Source organism: Phyllobates terribilis, unplaced genomic scaffold (genome assembly GCF_046119375.1).
Source record: "Phyllobates terribilis strain yellow unplaced genomic scaffold, ASM4611937v1 Scaffold_10__3_contigs__length_209671492, whole genome shotgun sequence".
NCBI classification, from domain to species: domain Eukaryota; kingdom Metazoa; phylum Chordata; class Amphibia; order Anura; family Dendrobatidae; genus Phyllobates; species Phyllobates terribilis.
This window is the reverse complement of record NW_027362770.1, coordinates 160,993,934-161,010,388: the sequence shown is the minus strand read 5'-3', so window position 1 is coordinate 161,010,388 and position 16,455 is coordinate 160,993,934. Positions and strand designations below refer to the sequence as shown.

Below are 16,455 nucleotides of genomic sequence, written 5' to 3'. Positions count from 1 at the left end.
GTGGTGCCTGGTGAAGGGCCACCAGCGCCCCTACAGTCCGCCGAGGCCTGGTGTCGTGGCGGCCAAAGTTCTCACTGCTCCCCACAGGCGGAGCAAGGCCTCAGGGCAGGCAAACAGGATGGAGGGGGGGTAGTAGTGCGGGGAGTACGGGCACCGCGTCGCATGGTATGGCGCATAATGAACAGTCCGGAGGCTATAGGGGTGAACTTCCAAGGCTTTACTCACTTAGAGATGACAGCGGGAAGGCGACTCCCTGCTCCCCGCGGAGTCCTGCGGCCACCAGGGATGGGGGTCCGACTACCTCCGAGAAAGTCCAGTGTTCCTGCACTACAGACTTCACCCTTTCCCGTCTGTGGGTGTGTAGATAGGCCGGGTCTCCCTCTGAGCTCCTCTCAGGACTAGGGCACGGGTGGCAATTCCTCTCCATCCGTTGCCCGGTGGGATCCTCAGGGCCTAACCGGGCTTTCCCGTCCAGGACATGGAGTACAAGGTCGGGTGTCGGGGGGCCGGTACCCCTCTTGCAGCCGGAATCCCTCTGAATAGATCAGGTAGGCGAGGACAGGTGGCGTACTCCGCTCCGTCTGCATCCTCACTGGGACCCATTTGCTGGGGAGCCAAACTCTAAAGCTCCCAGGCCTTCTTGATCCTGGTCCTTGGCCGGGTTGAGACATTCCTTGTCTGCAACCTACCTCTCGTCCCAAGGCCAGGAAATGAGGGCTGTGCCCCTTGCCGGCGCAGGCCCACACAGGATCTGCGCTCCCGGAGGGAAGTCACATTACACACAGTAGTTGACAGCAACCAAGACCGCTTGACAGGCAGACGGCCAGAGACCAGCCAAAGGACGAACCAAAATCAAAGATGGCTTTCTATTAAATATAAGATTTGAAGCGTAACTAACTTGTTGGTCCTCCACCCTCACCCACCAACTGGTTCCTACCACTTTGTGTTCCCCAGTCTCCTTGTAACCAGGGGAGCAGCACCTAGTGTATACTAGCTCCCTCTGGTGGAGAAGTGTGGTGTTGGATGCAAGAGGTTGGGTCACAACTATCACACTGGCCTTACCTCAGAGGAGGAGCACCACACTCCATTAAAGAAGTGCAGCATCCCTGTGGCGGTCGAACCCTCAGGGGCACCACATAGGCTACACAGGCAAAAGGATCCCAGGGGGATACGGACGGAGCGGAGTCGCCACCTGTATTCTTTACTGTGGCTTAGCCAGAGGGATTCCTGCTGCAAAAGGGGTGACCGGCCCCCGATATCTGACTGTGTACTTCAAGTCACTGTTGGAAAAACCCGGCAGCTTAGTGGATCCCAGGGAGGAACACAAGCGGGAAGAGAAGGAGAAGGGAAGTGCTGAACCCCCTTCCTGGTGGCTGCAGTACGCCGTGTGTAGCAGAGAGAAGCTTTGCGGCTGAAAGTTCAACTAAAGTGAGTAAAGACCCGGATGACTTCATTCACCGCCTCCGCTTGTTTATTCCTGCGCGGCACTGCACCCACCATACCTCCTTACAGCTCTCCAACCACTGCCCTGAGGCCTACTCTGCCTGTGGGGAGTAGTACCAACCGAGCTGCTCAAAACACCAGCCTCAGAGGACTGTTGCAGTGCTGGTGGCCTTCACCAGAAACCACAGGTGGCGTAGTCAAACAAACCACTTATCCTAAAAGAAGCCCAATTTTTATGTGACAGCCCTGGGCACGGAACGGGTCTAGGCCACGACTGCATCCCCCGCAACACCCGCAAGGCCCGGCTCCGAGTACCCCCCAATTCGCTCAGGGAGGGCGTCACACCAACTCTTAAACTTTTTTTAAGACCTTCATTGTGTCTACAAATCTGTCATGCGACGGAAAAACATTCCTTGAAGGGGACTTGTCACCGGCCATAAATATGCAATTTTTTGGCCCTTTGTTAATGCCGCTGTTCTCCTGAATCCGGTGATGTTTTTCTTTTGTTCCTGTGCCTCTCCGTTCCTGAGATATGACATTCCCGGTATGTAAATCTAATTTTGTTAGGCAGCTGGGCATGGTCCTCAAGTAGACTCCAGTAGTCAAGAGTTGAGAACCACTTATGCTTGGCTAACAAGGCTAAAAGGAAGAAAGGACCATATCTCCTGAACGGAGGGGTGCAGGAACAAAAGAAAAATATCACTGGATTCAGGAGAACAGCGGCATTTACACCAGGCAACAAAAATTACATATTTATGGCAAGTGACAGATCCCTTTTAAGGAGTCCAGCTGTGTATGGACTCTTGCAATGCTCCATGAGAAAAGAGGAAAATGAGCTCTCTTTCAGAAAGGAAATAAACTATTTAACAAGTGCCTAGTGGAGATGGCCCCCTTATAAGTCAATGCCGGACACTTTAATGACATTTGACGCTGTTTCTTCGTGCTTGCTTTAGAAAAGGTTTCTGGGGAAGTAGGATGACAATATAGACATCACTATAACTCTAAGAGGGGTTGTGGTACATTTGTCATTAAAGAGGTTCTCTACTTTCGACAATCCCTATTTACCAGTATTAGAAAAGATCCCTTGACAATAAGCTGATCACAAAGTATCACCCCTCCAATCACATGGGGGAAAAAAAAATCACACCCTTCCAAATCAAAAGATTGTCTATGGATTATAGGTCAAGACTAGTCTAACCTTTTTTTGAAAGAGTGTAGTTGACGGATGACAACCTCTATGTGAGCTGTGATGGTGGCCATGTTGATTCTCGGCCTGTGTTTTCTTTAGAATAAGATAAAACTATAAAATGGGTGGAAAAGATTGTTTTACAACTTGTCAGAAGGGGATTTCAAGCCCTTTGTGTTCTGCAAATGAGAGCGAAATGTCCGTCTCCAAGCTTGCTGTATCAGGTGGTCACCACTGCTGTTAGTAATTGGCTTCAGATTGTCACATCCCTAGAATAGGAAGCCTGGAAATCGGCAGGATACCCAGGTAGCTCTACAGATGAGTGGTGATCGATCGGTGAGTATGAATACTCTTTTTATTTATTTTTAGAGCTCTACAACCCCTCTAAGGTCCTAAATCCCCAAGCAAACAGCTAATTTTTCCAAAACAAGCCTTATCTGGCCAGACATTTTCCTTGAATTGCCCAGAACAGGTCAACGCATGAATGTCTTGAGTTGGCCAGAGCGAAGGACATTCATACAAAGGGTCTGTCCATTTCAGCTCACGGGTGGTGGGGTGGTCCATATAAGTGACCTCCCTATAATGACATTCAAATGACTTAATATGGCATATGAACGGAGGTTGTCATCAGGAGACAACCCCTCGAAATGAGCCTTCTTCCAATACTTCGGTTTCCACCCAACAAATTGATAATTTACAATATTCGGTCGCATTTCTTTGTCAATAAAATTGTGTATTAGGAAGAAAAATGACAAAAACTCAATACAAGAGGCAGTCTCTGTTCAGACAAGCTCGTCCCTGTGTACTGTAAATTCGGGAAGGATATAAGCCACCCGGAGTGCGAGATTAATAAAGAAAGGATTCAGCTGTCTGGAAGTAAATTGTTTTCCAGATTACTTACTTCAAGAAGGAATCTGTTTCTGCAGGATGTACAATGGCCCCGGCAACAAGTTGAGAACATGACAAATAAGTATGGAAATTTACATTATTTTTTTTTTCTCCCGTTAAGAAGAATTTCATTGTAGATTTACAATCTGATGGAGTCGATCTGTGACTTATTACGTTCCTTGGCAAAGCCTTGATTATTATTTTTTTTTTGAAAGTTCTCAATTGAAAATCTCTCTCGGCTTTATACAAATCCCTGTGGATTTTCATTACGATAAATGTAGACGAGGCCTTCCTTCCTGTGTTGTCCGCATAGACAATACAGCAGGGTGTGTGTGCTTTATGGCAGCTGCAATAAATAAAAGCTAATGGATAAATACAGTGTCCAAGATGAAAAGGAAAGTCCCTCTCTCCGAAAGCCTAATCTGTGTATATTGTGCTACCAACCGGTCTTATCTAGGCCTCCTCGGTACAATAGAGCCCTTAGCTCCTCCATCCTCTAATAGTAAGGAAGTGGCTCTGGTCAATCTGTCTCAGTCTACACAGCAAAGCTGGTCTGATAGTTGGGAATATTCATTGATTAAGGACAGAGTCTCCTTTGGAATTAGAGCTGCCCAAGAGAAACATATTTTTCGCAGTGGACAGTCCCTTTAAGGTAGGAAGGAAGTGTATTATGGTTCTGTTTGGGGGCACTGTCATAGCTAACTCTGTTGTTGAAAAATTGTACCAATTTTATTATGGGTCTATGTAAGGAGGTGTGGACCACTTGTTGAGGGAGGATGTAGAAGTATGGTACTGTTATGTGGTTTTAGGTGTGTGATATCGTTGGTTGACAAGTCTAGCCTGTTATAGGGGCATTGTGGTTGTCACTAATATGGGAGCACAGTGACTGACGTTCTTTTGGAAGAGGCTGTGGTTGCTTCTGTTTGGGGTACTGTTATAGGGTTTCTTTAGCTGTGTGGTTGTGTCATGGGAAAACTGTTCCAGTTCTATTATGTAAGGAGGTGTGGACCACCCTTTAACAATAGAAAGGTGGTGTACGGCACTTTTATGTAGGTTTTTGATGTCCAACTGGTTGACAAGTCTCGTTTGTTATAGGGACACTGAAGTTGGCACTACTTTGTGGATCACCGTGACTCTCTCTATTGTGGAGAAGGCTGTGGCTGGTTATGTGAGGCACTGTTATAGGGTTTCCTTTGCTGACTGTGTTTAGGGAAAACTTTACCAATTCTGGTATGGGCCTATGGAAAGAGATGTGGACCACCCTTTCATGTTAGGAAGTAGATGAATGGTACTGTTATGTGGTTTTCAGTGTCTGATATTATCATTGGTTGACAAGTCTAGTTTGTTATAAGGACAACTGTGGCCGGCAATACTTTTGGGATCACTATGACTGGCTCTGTTCTTTCGGGTTTCTTTTATGGGCTCACTGTTATAGGTTTTCTTTTGCCGGCTTTTATGGAAAAAAAAAAAAACCTAAATGGATTCCCATGTGGATTCCTTTATAGAGGGAGGTGCAGATCAACTTTTAAAAGATGGAACTTGGTGTATGGTACTGTTATACGGGTGTAGGTGTCTGATACTCTCATTGGTTCATAAGTCTGATGTGGGGACACTGTTGAGTCTAATTTGTTATGGGGACAAAGTGAATGGCACTAATTTGGGAACATTATGACTAACTCTGTTGTGGGGTGACCTGCTCTCAATATGGGACACTCTAGCATCACTGGTTCTGTGTGTCTATGGTTTTTGATTGGGCACTATGACTGGCTTTGTAAGTAGATGGACACATTGCCCGCGTTTCCCCCTTGTAGAACAAGTGTTGTTGTAATGAGATTGTGACTTGCACTTAGCAATGCTGATAGTGTGTTGTTTGATAGTGGATATAGCATAAGTTAATGTTTGGGACTAGCCCAGAGTGGGAGGGGATAAGCTAAAGGGAAAATGACAGTTTCCTGTTAGAACATTAGAAAGGGCACAGTGTGTGTAGCGAATAGACCTAAGGTCTAGTGTGATCAGTGCTGCATGACGTGGGTGTCCCTAATGAGAGAGGAGACCGAGAACGAGAGATAAGTGACCGAAAGTACAGCATGCACGGCACTACTTTGGGAGTGCCGTGACCGGCCCTGTTGTGGTGTAGGCTGTGACTGCTACTGGAGAGGGCATTGCTTAATAAGTCTAGTTTTTTACGGGTACACTGTTGGTCACTCTATCTTTAAGGAATTTTGCCTGGCTCTGTTACTGGGGGCACCATAACTGGTATTGTTGTGATTTTTGCAGAATATCAACCCGTGGTAACTGCTACTATTGTGGGGTCACTGTGTCATAGCTGTGAGGGGAGGGCACTGTGGTTAATAACTTTTAAGTTTTTACAATATTTTTACTTTTGTATGGTTTGTATGGCACTTTTTTTTTTTTTAAGTCTCCCTGGGAAAAAAGTTTTACAGTTCCGCAAAATAGTTTTCAGATTGATGCCTTAAGAGGTAGCCGGTGTAAGCGTTCAGCATTAAGGCTGCCGTTCCTTCTGAGTGAATGACAAATCTCATTTATTCTGAGCGCGCTGCCTGCAGCCAGCCGCACACAGCAGGAATTATGTCATGATTACTGGGGTTTTATCCGCTACAAGTGGGAATAACCGTGACGCTAGCATTCCCTTCACTGTCATATATATGTATATATATGGAAAGAAGACAATGCCTGCCACGTGCGTCCTCTGTCATCGCTGAGCTCATTAAGTGCAATTATCAGAGTGGAAGTCAATTGAGAAAAATGTATAAGACAGTAGTCAAGTAGTCGGGTGAAACTAGATTATCTTTTTTTCTGATTGGTTTTAGATCTGGGAAGCTTAGCTGCATTCCCTTCTCAGAGTTTCTCCCCCATGCTTTACACTGCAGGTATCTTTTTTTCATCCTAAAAAACACATGGAGGAATAAACCCGAGTATCTGATTTTACTAGTTCTGATACTAAATGGGTATTGACATCGTAAACATTTAGTGCTATCCACGGGATTTACCATAAATGCTGATGGGTGGCAAAGCCTACCCTTGGCAGCCTCGCTTGTATTTTGAAGGAAAAATGGTGGTCCCCAGCCATGACCTCCGCCACTCATTGCATAGACGTTAATCATGAGTTGGCCGCAATCCTACACCCGCTAGTATGTGGGGAGCAAGTCTATACTCATGCACAATATATATGCATTGTGCCACGTGCCACCAAAAAGTTTCCACCTTTTGTACAGACCCCAAGGTTCAATACAAGAAGCGACAGGTGCCCCCATAAGAGTGCGTCAGCCAGATCCCCTAATAACACAAAAGTGGATCCCTTTAAGGGTGTAGAGATAGCAGTTGCCCTCAGGTCCTGGTGCCTGATGGGAACCTAAAACCCCTCCATCATATACAAATTCTGGTATTCTAAATAGCACAAGTTTAGTGGGAGATTGTTACAGATTTTGCGTTTGAGCCCAGCGGAGCCAAAGATACCTCAATATCAGCCTGTTACAGTTACCCATAGACAACCCCATAACATTGTGTCATCCAAAGATCCCCCATAATAGGGCGTCATCCAAAGTTCCCCCATAACAGGGTGTCATTCACAGATCCCTCATAATAGTGCGCCATCCACAGATCCCCCATAACAGTGCGTCATCCACAGATCCCCCATAACAGTACACCATCCACAGATCCCCCATAAGTGTGTCATCCACAGATCCCCCATACCAGTGCGTCATCCACAGATCCCCTATACCAGTGCGTCATCCACAGATCCCCTATACCAGTGCATTATCTACAGATCCCCAGGTAACAGTACGTCATCTAAAAATCCCCAATAACAGTACATCATCCACAGATCCCCCATAACAGTGTCATCCACAGATCCCCCATACCAGTGCGTCATCCACAGATCCCCTATACCAGTGCATCATTTACAGATCCCCCGGTAACAGTACATCATCTAAAAATCCCCAATAACAGTACATCATCCACAGATCCCCCATAAGTGTGTGTCATCCACAGATCCCCCATAAGTGTGTGTCATCCACAGATCCCCCCATAAGTGTGTCATCCACAGATCCCCCATAAGTGTGTCATCCACAGATCCCCCATAAGTGTGTCATCCACAGATCCCCCATAAGTGCATCATCCACAGATCCCCCATAAGTGTGTGTCATCCACAGATCCCCCATAAGTGTGTGTTATCCCCAGATCCCCCATAAGTGTCATCCACAGATCCCTCATAAATGTGTCATCCACTGATCCCCCATAAGTGTGTCATTCACTGATCCCCCATAAGTGCGTCATCCACAGATCCCCCATAACAGTGCGTCATCCACATATCCCCCATAACAGTGCATCATCCACAGATCCCCCATAACAGTGCGTCATCCACAGATCCCCCATAACAGTGCGTCATCCACAGATCCCCCATAACAGTGCATCATCCACAGATCCCCCATAACAGTGCACCATCCACAGATCCCCCATAACAGTGCACCATCCACAGATCCCCCATAAGTGTGTCATCCACAGATCCCCCATAAGTGTGTCATCCACAGATCCCCCATAAGTGTGTCATCCACAGATCCCCCATAACAGTGCGTCATCCACAGATCCCCCATAACAGTGCGTCATCCACAGATCCCCCATAACAGTGCGTCATCCACAGATCCCCCATAACAGTGCGTCATCCACAGATCCCCCATAACAGTGCGCCATCCACAGATCCCCCATAACAGTGCGCCATCCACAGATCCCCCATAACAGTGTCATCCACAGATCCCCCCATAAGTGTGTCATCCACAGATCCCCCATAACAGTGCGTCATCCACAGATCCCCCATAACAGTGCGCCATCCACAGATCCCCCATAACAGTGCACCATCCACAGATCCCCCATAACAGTGTCATCCACAGATCCCCCCCATAAGTGTGTCATCCACAGATCCCCCATATCAGTGCGTCATCCACAGATCCCCTATACCAGTGCATCATCTACAGATCCCCCGGTAACAGTACGTCATCTAAAAATCCCCAATAACAGTACATCATCCACAGATCCCCCATAAGTGTGTGTCATCCACAGATCCCCCATAAGTGTGTGTCATCCACAGATCCCCCATAAGTGTGTGTCATCCACAGATCCCCCATAAGTGTGTCATCCACAGATCCCCCATAAGTGTGTCATCCACAGATCCCCATAAGTGTGTCATCCACAGATCTCCCATAAGTGTGTCATCCACAGATCCCCCATAAGTGCGTCATCCACAGATCCCCCATAAGTGTGTCATCCACAGATCCCCCATAAGTGTGTCATCCACAGATCCCCCATAAGTGTGTCATCCACAGATCCCCCATAAGAGTGTCATCCACAGATCCCCCATAAGTGTGTCATCCACAGATCCCCATAAGTGTGTCATCCACAGATGCCCCATAAGTGTGTCATCCACAGATGCCCCATAAGAGTGTCATCCACAGATCCCCCATAAGTGTGTCATCCACAGATCCCCCATAAGTGTGTCATCCAGAGATCCCCTATAAGTGTGTCATCCACAGATCCCCCATAACAATGTGGCATCCACAAATCCCCCATAATAGAGCCTAGTGACATTGTATGGCAGTGAGAGTGAATGTGTCCTGAACCTGCCGGATTTCCTCGGAGTGACCTCCATGCAACTAATGGAGACGATCGTAAGAGCATTAAGAAGTAAATAGGGATTAATGATTCCGTGCTGTAGGCCATGTGGGACAATAGCGGCTTCCTCGGAGCCATTATTGGGGTTAATATGCAATAAATATGAAGGTTACTGGGACAATAACAGATATCACTCCATGCTCGGACTAGTTTTGCTCGCTGTCGCCAACGCTTTTATAGGAGCCATCAGAGCATAGGTAAAGTTTGCATTAATTTTCCCCTGGGTTTGGTTTTTTTACATTCTAATTTTCCACTAAATGAGACATCTGTTTCCGAGAAGAGAAATTTCGATGGTTTCCATGGTAACCATCATTCTGCATATGAAATGTATTTGAATGGTTACCTCGGAATCTTAGCGGGAGCTTGTGAATATTAGTATTAGCCTTTGTGTCGCTTTCTTCTTGGCCAAATCTTAAAATATTCGCGGACGAGACGATTATTTAGACGCAATTCTGCGCTGTGGATCGAGGCAATTATGACCAATCAGGTCGCTGCTTTCACGTTCAAGCTGTGGAGTGGAGAATCTGATTGGTTGTTGTGGACAATCCTGACTACATTTGTTTTTTTGTAGTTGGGACTGAGTAGGTTGTTTTTTTTTGTCAAGATTCTAAAGTAATGGATGATCCCTATATATGATACCTTACAAATGTCCCTTTGGCCAGAACAGACCATTTTAGTAACACAGATCGTGTCCCTCAACATTTGATTTACCACCTACGAGACATTTTAAGCTCCAACCTGATCTTCCCTTCTAACACACGCCCAATTTTTCCCAGAAATGCCCATATTGGAGGTACATTTGAGTAGCCCAGTAGAGTACCACCAATGGTGGCTGGCAAGCCACACGACTGCCATTGGGGCATGTGAACAGGGTGGGCCCGGTGCTGAACGGCCCTACCCCAAGCATGGTGTCCATCCACTTTGCATTACATCCGGCATATACGTATGGGAGAAGTTGGGAGGATTTATATGGGGTGGGCAGACATCTGCAACTGGAGCTAGAACTGATCGAACAGTATAACATCTAAGTGGTTAGATTAGGGAGCTCTTTGTGACCTCTACTCTACCCAATGCTTTACGGTTGGCAGGAGGCCCCAATTTGAAGTGTCCCTCTACCACCGTCATTGGGACCCCAATACGTGATCGAAGGAGTCCATTGGGTTGCTGAATGTCAGCTGTAAACCAAAATTCGTCCCCTCACTATGGGACCCCTGCCCATGGTTTAATCATCACCACTTTTAAGACACATTTTACGAGGCATGAACAAGGCAATCTTACACCACCATTGCGATTAAAGAGATGATACAGGATTTAAAAAAACATGTTTTCTCCTAAAAACAGCGCCAAACCTATCTAAAGAATGGGTTTGGTATGGCAGTTCAGCTCAACTAAAGTGAATGAGGCGCTTTCTGACGACATGTTCTTTTCTTTTACAGGCAACCATGGTTTTATGGATGGGGATTTAACCTCCCTCGTGGGCAGGCTTTATTAGACAAGTGGAACCTCATTCCAGAAGCCACAGACATCCTCATAACACACGGACCACCGCTTGGTAAGATATACAAAAAAATTAACAAAAATAAAAACTCAATAAAACCCTAAAATTTCAACCTTTTAAAGCCATAAGGGGGAAGAGGTAGCAGTCGCATATAGGCCCTCTAATATAAATTAGGGCCTTGTTACACATGTTGCATTGTGGCCTAGGAATGTTCAGTTACTCCTCTTAAAGAAAAAAAGGGTCTGGTTGTTAGTCTAACCTATATCCACCCCTGTTCACCGATCTTGTAGCTCTTCACCGTTCACTGAATGGCAGTGAGTTAAATTTTCTAGTGAAAAGATGCATTTCTCCTTAATGAAGGCCAGTGCCTAGGGCGGCGATTTATGAGGGGTGGTGAGACCTTACATAACAAAGGGCTTTTTTCACTTTCTGCCTCTTGTAGGACTTCTGACTATTCCTTAGGCCTTGGATTGCTAGTGTCTAGGGCGGCACTTTATGAGGGCTGGTGTGATGTCACATAAAAAGGGGTGCTTTTTTTCTGCCCCTGCCTCTCGCAGGACTTCTAACTACTCCCTAGGCCCTTCATGGGGCACTTTACGAGGGGCGGTGTGACCTCACATAAAAAGGGCTTTTTTCAAAGCCTGCCTCTCTTAGAACTTCTGACTACTTCCTAGGCCCTGGATGGTCAGTGCCCTATGTTGTCACTTTATGAGATATGGTGTGACTTCACATAAAAAGGGACGTTTTTCAGCCATTGTCTCTCACAGGATACCTGACTACTTCTTAAATCTTGGATGGCCAGTGCCTAGGGCGGCACTTTATGAAGAGCGGTGTGACCTTACATAAAAAAGGGCTATTTTTTCAGCCCCTTCTTTTTGCAGGACTTCTTATCTGATCCAGTAAGAAAGATCTAGAGGTCAATGATGGTGGGACCAAGAGAGCCTTTGGTTCCCAGCCCTGCTATCTACTAGCTTCTTACGCCAGCAGCCTATATGGAATAAGGTGTTACTGCCTGCCACAGGCTTGCAGCACAATAGTGCCATAAGTGTCAATGTAAATGGGTCTTTAATAGAGGTGAATTCAGGGTGCGTGATCTATAAATACAGCCGCTTACCTAAGAACAAAAGTGGTGCTGCTTCCGGAGAGGCCCCTTTAACACATTCTGCTATTTTTTGTCATATTCAGTGGGATGCCATATTAAAATAAATCTATTTGATCATTTTTCCTGGCACCAGAGCTTTACAATCCCCCCGGACATCTTGATTTAGTGAAACTGGGATGTTGCATTTAGGAGGCGGTTTTATCTTTTTTGTCTTCCTCTTGATGGCAGCTGCTTTTGAAACTGACGATAAATTTGGAAGCGCAGAAAGAAAACCAATGAGATTCGTTCTATAGGACGAGAATGGCAGGGAACAATTATCCTTGTATTTACAGGATGTAAATGACGCTGACGAAATTGCTCGGCGTTGACTGACTGTCATCCGGCATATTGTCCCAGTTTAACCTATACGGTGCTGACGCAGACTGCGACAATAAGCTTCCATATAAATTGCATAGTAAATTCTTATTTCATGTGAGTTGGTCACGTAACTTTGCGGCGTAGAATTGTCTTAGTCGTGTGACCTATTTAGAAATGATCGAATATTGCGAAATTCATTGTGGTTATATTCTCTTCGATTCGACTCGAAAGTGTTCAGATTGCCATAAAAAGATGCTTAACATCTCCGGTCTCTCAAGGAATAATAACTGGAGAAGAGGGAAGGGGTTAAAAAATAACAAAAATAATCACCTGTCCTAGACTCTCAACTGTCCTAGACCCTCACCCGTCTTCCCCCTCTCACCACAACTCCCCAATCTTCTGCGCTGGTCTTCTGCTCTCCCTTGCGTCTCAACCATATGACCAAGTGAGGCCAATTATTGACCTTAGCACCGGAAGAACTGGTGCGTAGGTGACGTAAGCCAGGTGTGGACCTAGGACAAGTGAGTATAATGGATCTTGTTATTTTAATTCCTTCCTGGCCCTCAAAAGTATCCTTTGAGTCAAAACCGCAAAATTTCATAGTTACCAGAATCCGACCAACACCATACAACCTAGTAGAGCACAAGAATGCCGTAAACGGGGCTCTGGTGGTGCCATCTTTACAGTTTCGCTCTAGGGAACTTGACCAGTGGTAACCTTGCCTATATGCGTGAGATAGGTTTTTTCACTCCATTCATTGCCTTTAAGACTGACAATGGGTCCTCCTAATAGCTGTACTAATATGGCAGACTCAGGGGCCATTGTAAGGTCTCCAACTGCCATAGGAAAATATTGGTTATTGCATTGTAGAGTCGGGAAGGAATTTTACCCCTAATATGGAGTTATTAGTGTCTGCCTCATGGGATTTTTGCCTTCTTCTATATCAGGGATGTCAAACTCAAACACCCAGAGGGCCAAAATGAAAAACTTGGAAAAAGTTGCGGGCCAACCACTATACAGTATAATGGGGCCCACAAAGTCGTCCAGACAGAATAATGTGCTTCACATAGTCTTCCATATAGAATAATGGCCACAACATAGGAGTGATGGTTCTAATGTCGCGGGCCAAATAAAACCATCCTGTGGGCCAGATTTGGCCCACGGGCTAGAGTTTGACATGTATGCTCTAGATAAAAATGTTAGTCTACATGTTGAACTTGAAGTCTACCTTCAACCTTACAAATGATGAAACTATGATGTTGACCAAGTGAGCTCTGTCCCTCATTTTAACCACTTAAGATGCCACAGTCACCAATTACCGCAGCATTTAAGGGGTTTGATAGCTAGAATCTAAGTTTTATTTAATCTGCTTGTAGATAGGACACCAAGTTCATTGTAACATATCTTCTGACATCTTTGCACAGCTCCGATATGTTGTTGGCAACATGAAGCATTAATATATTACATTTTCATTGCAGGATTTTTGGATTGGGTGCCGAAGAAATTACAGCGAGTGGGATGTGTAGAATTATTAAACACGGTGCAGAGGAGGGTCCAGCCCAGATTACATGTGTTTGGTCACATACATGAAGGTATGATCATGTTAAATCCTATACATAGTGTGACCACATAATCTAAAAGTGGTTTGGGCCACAAGTAGAGGTGAACGGGTCAGTCAAAAATTCGAAGTCGCCTATTAATGCTTTTTGTCCCCAGGAATTTCGATTCGCGGTTAGACATCTCTGCGTATTTCATGTCCCCTATTATACTCTTAGATGTCCCCAGAAAATAATAAATGTAATATGTAAAAGAGAATTAAAGAAAATCCATATACTCACCTTAACGTTCACCTCTCCGGGCCCTCTGCTCCTCACCTTCAACTGTTTGGTCCTTGCCACATCCCCGAGCCTCTCATGCTCAGCCAGGACGGTTCTGCGTATGCTCACGGAAGATCACCGCGTCATGACTGTCCGTGTGCATGCGCAGAACTCTCCCGGGGCCCATGAAAGTCAGGAGTCCCAGCTGAGCGTGAGAGGCAGTGGATCAGAAGATGTGGTGAGGACCAGAAGGGTGACGAAGAGTACCAGAGGGACTGGAGAAGTGAGTGGTAAGATGAGTATAAGGATTTTTTTTAAATATTTTTTGATGGCCCTTTATAGTTCTGAAAAATGGCGAGCAGAGGCCACCATTTTGCGGAAGCAAGTTATAAGAAATTTACATCGCATTTTGACATGGCCATTGGCCCCTTACCAATAAAACTCGATATATTGTATTTTATTTCTGTTTTAGGTTATGGCGTCATGGCAGATGGTACCACCACATACGTCAACTCCTCAGTATGTACTGTCAATTACCAGCCGGTAAATCCCCCCATAGTTATTGACTTGCCGAACCCAAGGAACACGTGATTCATGCGTTTTATACATCTTCATCATCCTCCTCCTCATCACCTGGTCCATGGATGCCGCATACATGCGTGATGTAAATACCAGCGCTGAATATGGACTACTTCTATGGGTGGATATTTTTTGTGCAAGCCCATAGCATGAAAAATCATTACCGAGCTAAACCTGACATCAACCAATCAGACATTGCTATTGAGAGAACTGTGATGTCATAGTGATGTCATCAGGCTGCACATAAGTCAATGTCTATGGATTTCCATGCTGCTGCTATGGTTATTTAAAAGCACAGTAACTGCGAGAAAAAAAAATAATTTTTTTTTCGTATACTTTAGAATAAGAAAGAATCAAGGAAATGGACATTAAATGCCGAAAAATGCTGAAGACATCTTATATTCTCCTTACCGGCTGCTAAGGGGTTAACTCTAATGAGACTGTTTTATATAAGTTGACTACTTCCTTTCCATCTCTCACTGGTAGCATCGGTGCTGCCGAGCCTGTTTTGCAAGCGCAGTTCTCGTTAGTCTTGTTGGGCTGGATACATCTTTCATTCTGAATGCAAAAAAGAAAAACATTTTTTTTTTTGTTATTTATTATTTTATGTTTTTTTTCTTCTGTATATAAATTAAAAAAATCTGTAATTACAAGAGAAATTCTGATTAATAGAAAGTGAAGCATTAGAAATAAGGAATTTAATTCAGTATTAATTGGGTAATTTTGTAATAAGTTAAAGGGCAATTCTATGGCACCACTGTGCAATTTACATATAATCCACAACATTGCAATTGGAGCACTAAACAAATCCTAAAATACGGTGGGCACAAAGTATTCAGACCCCTTTACATTTTTCACTCTTTGTTTCATTGCAGCCATTTGGTAAATTCTAAAAAAAAAATTTTTCTCATTAATGTACACTCTGCACCCCATCTTGACTGAAAAAAACAGAAATGTAGAAATTTTTGCAAATTTATAAAAAAAACAAACAAACTGAAATATCACATGGTCATAAGTATTCAGACCCTTTGCTCAGACACTCATATTTAAGTCACATGCTGTCCATTTCCTTGTGATCCTCCTTGAGATGGTTCTACTCCTTCATTGGAGTCCAGCTGTGTTTAATTAAACTGATAGGACTTGATTTGGAAAGGCACATGTGGCACCCCAGGGGTCTGGTTTCCACAGTAACAAGCAATGTTATGTCTGAGAGCAGGTGGGAGGTCTCTTGGCCAGGGATCCTGTGCATGCCACACCTCCTGCCCAGTCTTGGGAGGGGAAGACCTTCCCCTATATAAACCCGGGGCTGAAGCAGGGTTAGTCAGTCAAGGAGAGTAGAGACAAGAAACAGTCACAGGAAGAAACAGCAGAAGCTCAGTGGGAGCAATACTACTACAAGTCAGGGGCTGGCAGCTGCAGAGCTCGCCCTGACTGAGAAGCTTTCTTACCGGACCCGGCGTCCGAGGCTGTGGGGACTAATCCTTACCCAGCAGCAGAAACCGACCGGCAGGGGATTGCAGGTCCTCTGGCCCAGAAACCCGAAGGCACGGTCACACGCGTGGGACCAGCGCCGCCATCGTGGAGCGGAAGCCATTAGAAGGCCCCGAGTCACCGGCCATACGGGTGAGCACCACACGATACACTCAGGGACGTGGGCTACTTATATCCGCTTCTAGCAAGGTAGCCAGAAGAGTACAGTCAGTTTGGGAGGCCTACAATTCCGCCTGGCCAGGGGAGATCCCATCTGCTCAAGGACTGACCAGGCCCCGTTCGCTAGCAAGTACTCCGGGAGGGTCTATCGTTGTTACCAGTAAAGACCCTGAATTACACCGCACCGTCTCTGAGTGGTTCCTGCTACCCTCATCATCCACGTCGGCTGCCCTGAGGCCATACCCCTCCC

At 45.5% G+C, this 16,455-nt stretch overlaps 1 protein-coding gene across 1 annotated transcript in view; it reads left to right on the top strand.

Moving 5' to 3' along the window:
- MPPED1 (metallophosphoesterase domain containing 1) overlaps window positions 1-15,396 on the top strand; it is a 131,864-nt gene extending 116,468 nt beyond the window's left edge. Inside the window, exons 5-7 of the mRNA XM_073650013.1 lie at window positions 10,639-10,754; window positions 13,638-13,751; window positions 14,449-15,396. Of these exons, the coding sequence (XP_073506114.1) occupies window positions 10,639-10,754; window positions 13,638-13,751; window positions 14,449-14,567 (349 nt within the window). The 3' untranslated portion in view covers window positions 14,568-15,396. The remainder of the gene's footprint in view (window positions 1-10,638; window positions 10,755-13,637; window positions 13,752-14,448) is intronic.
- Window positions 15,397-16,455: the final 1,059 nt, after the last annotated feature.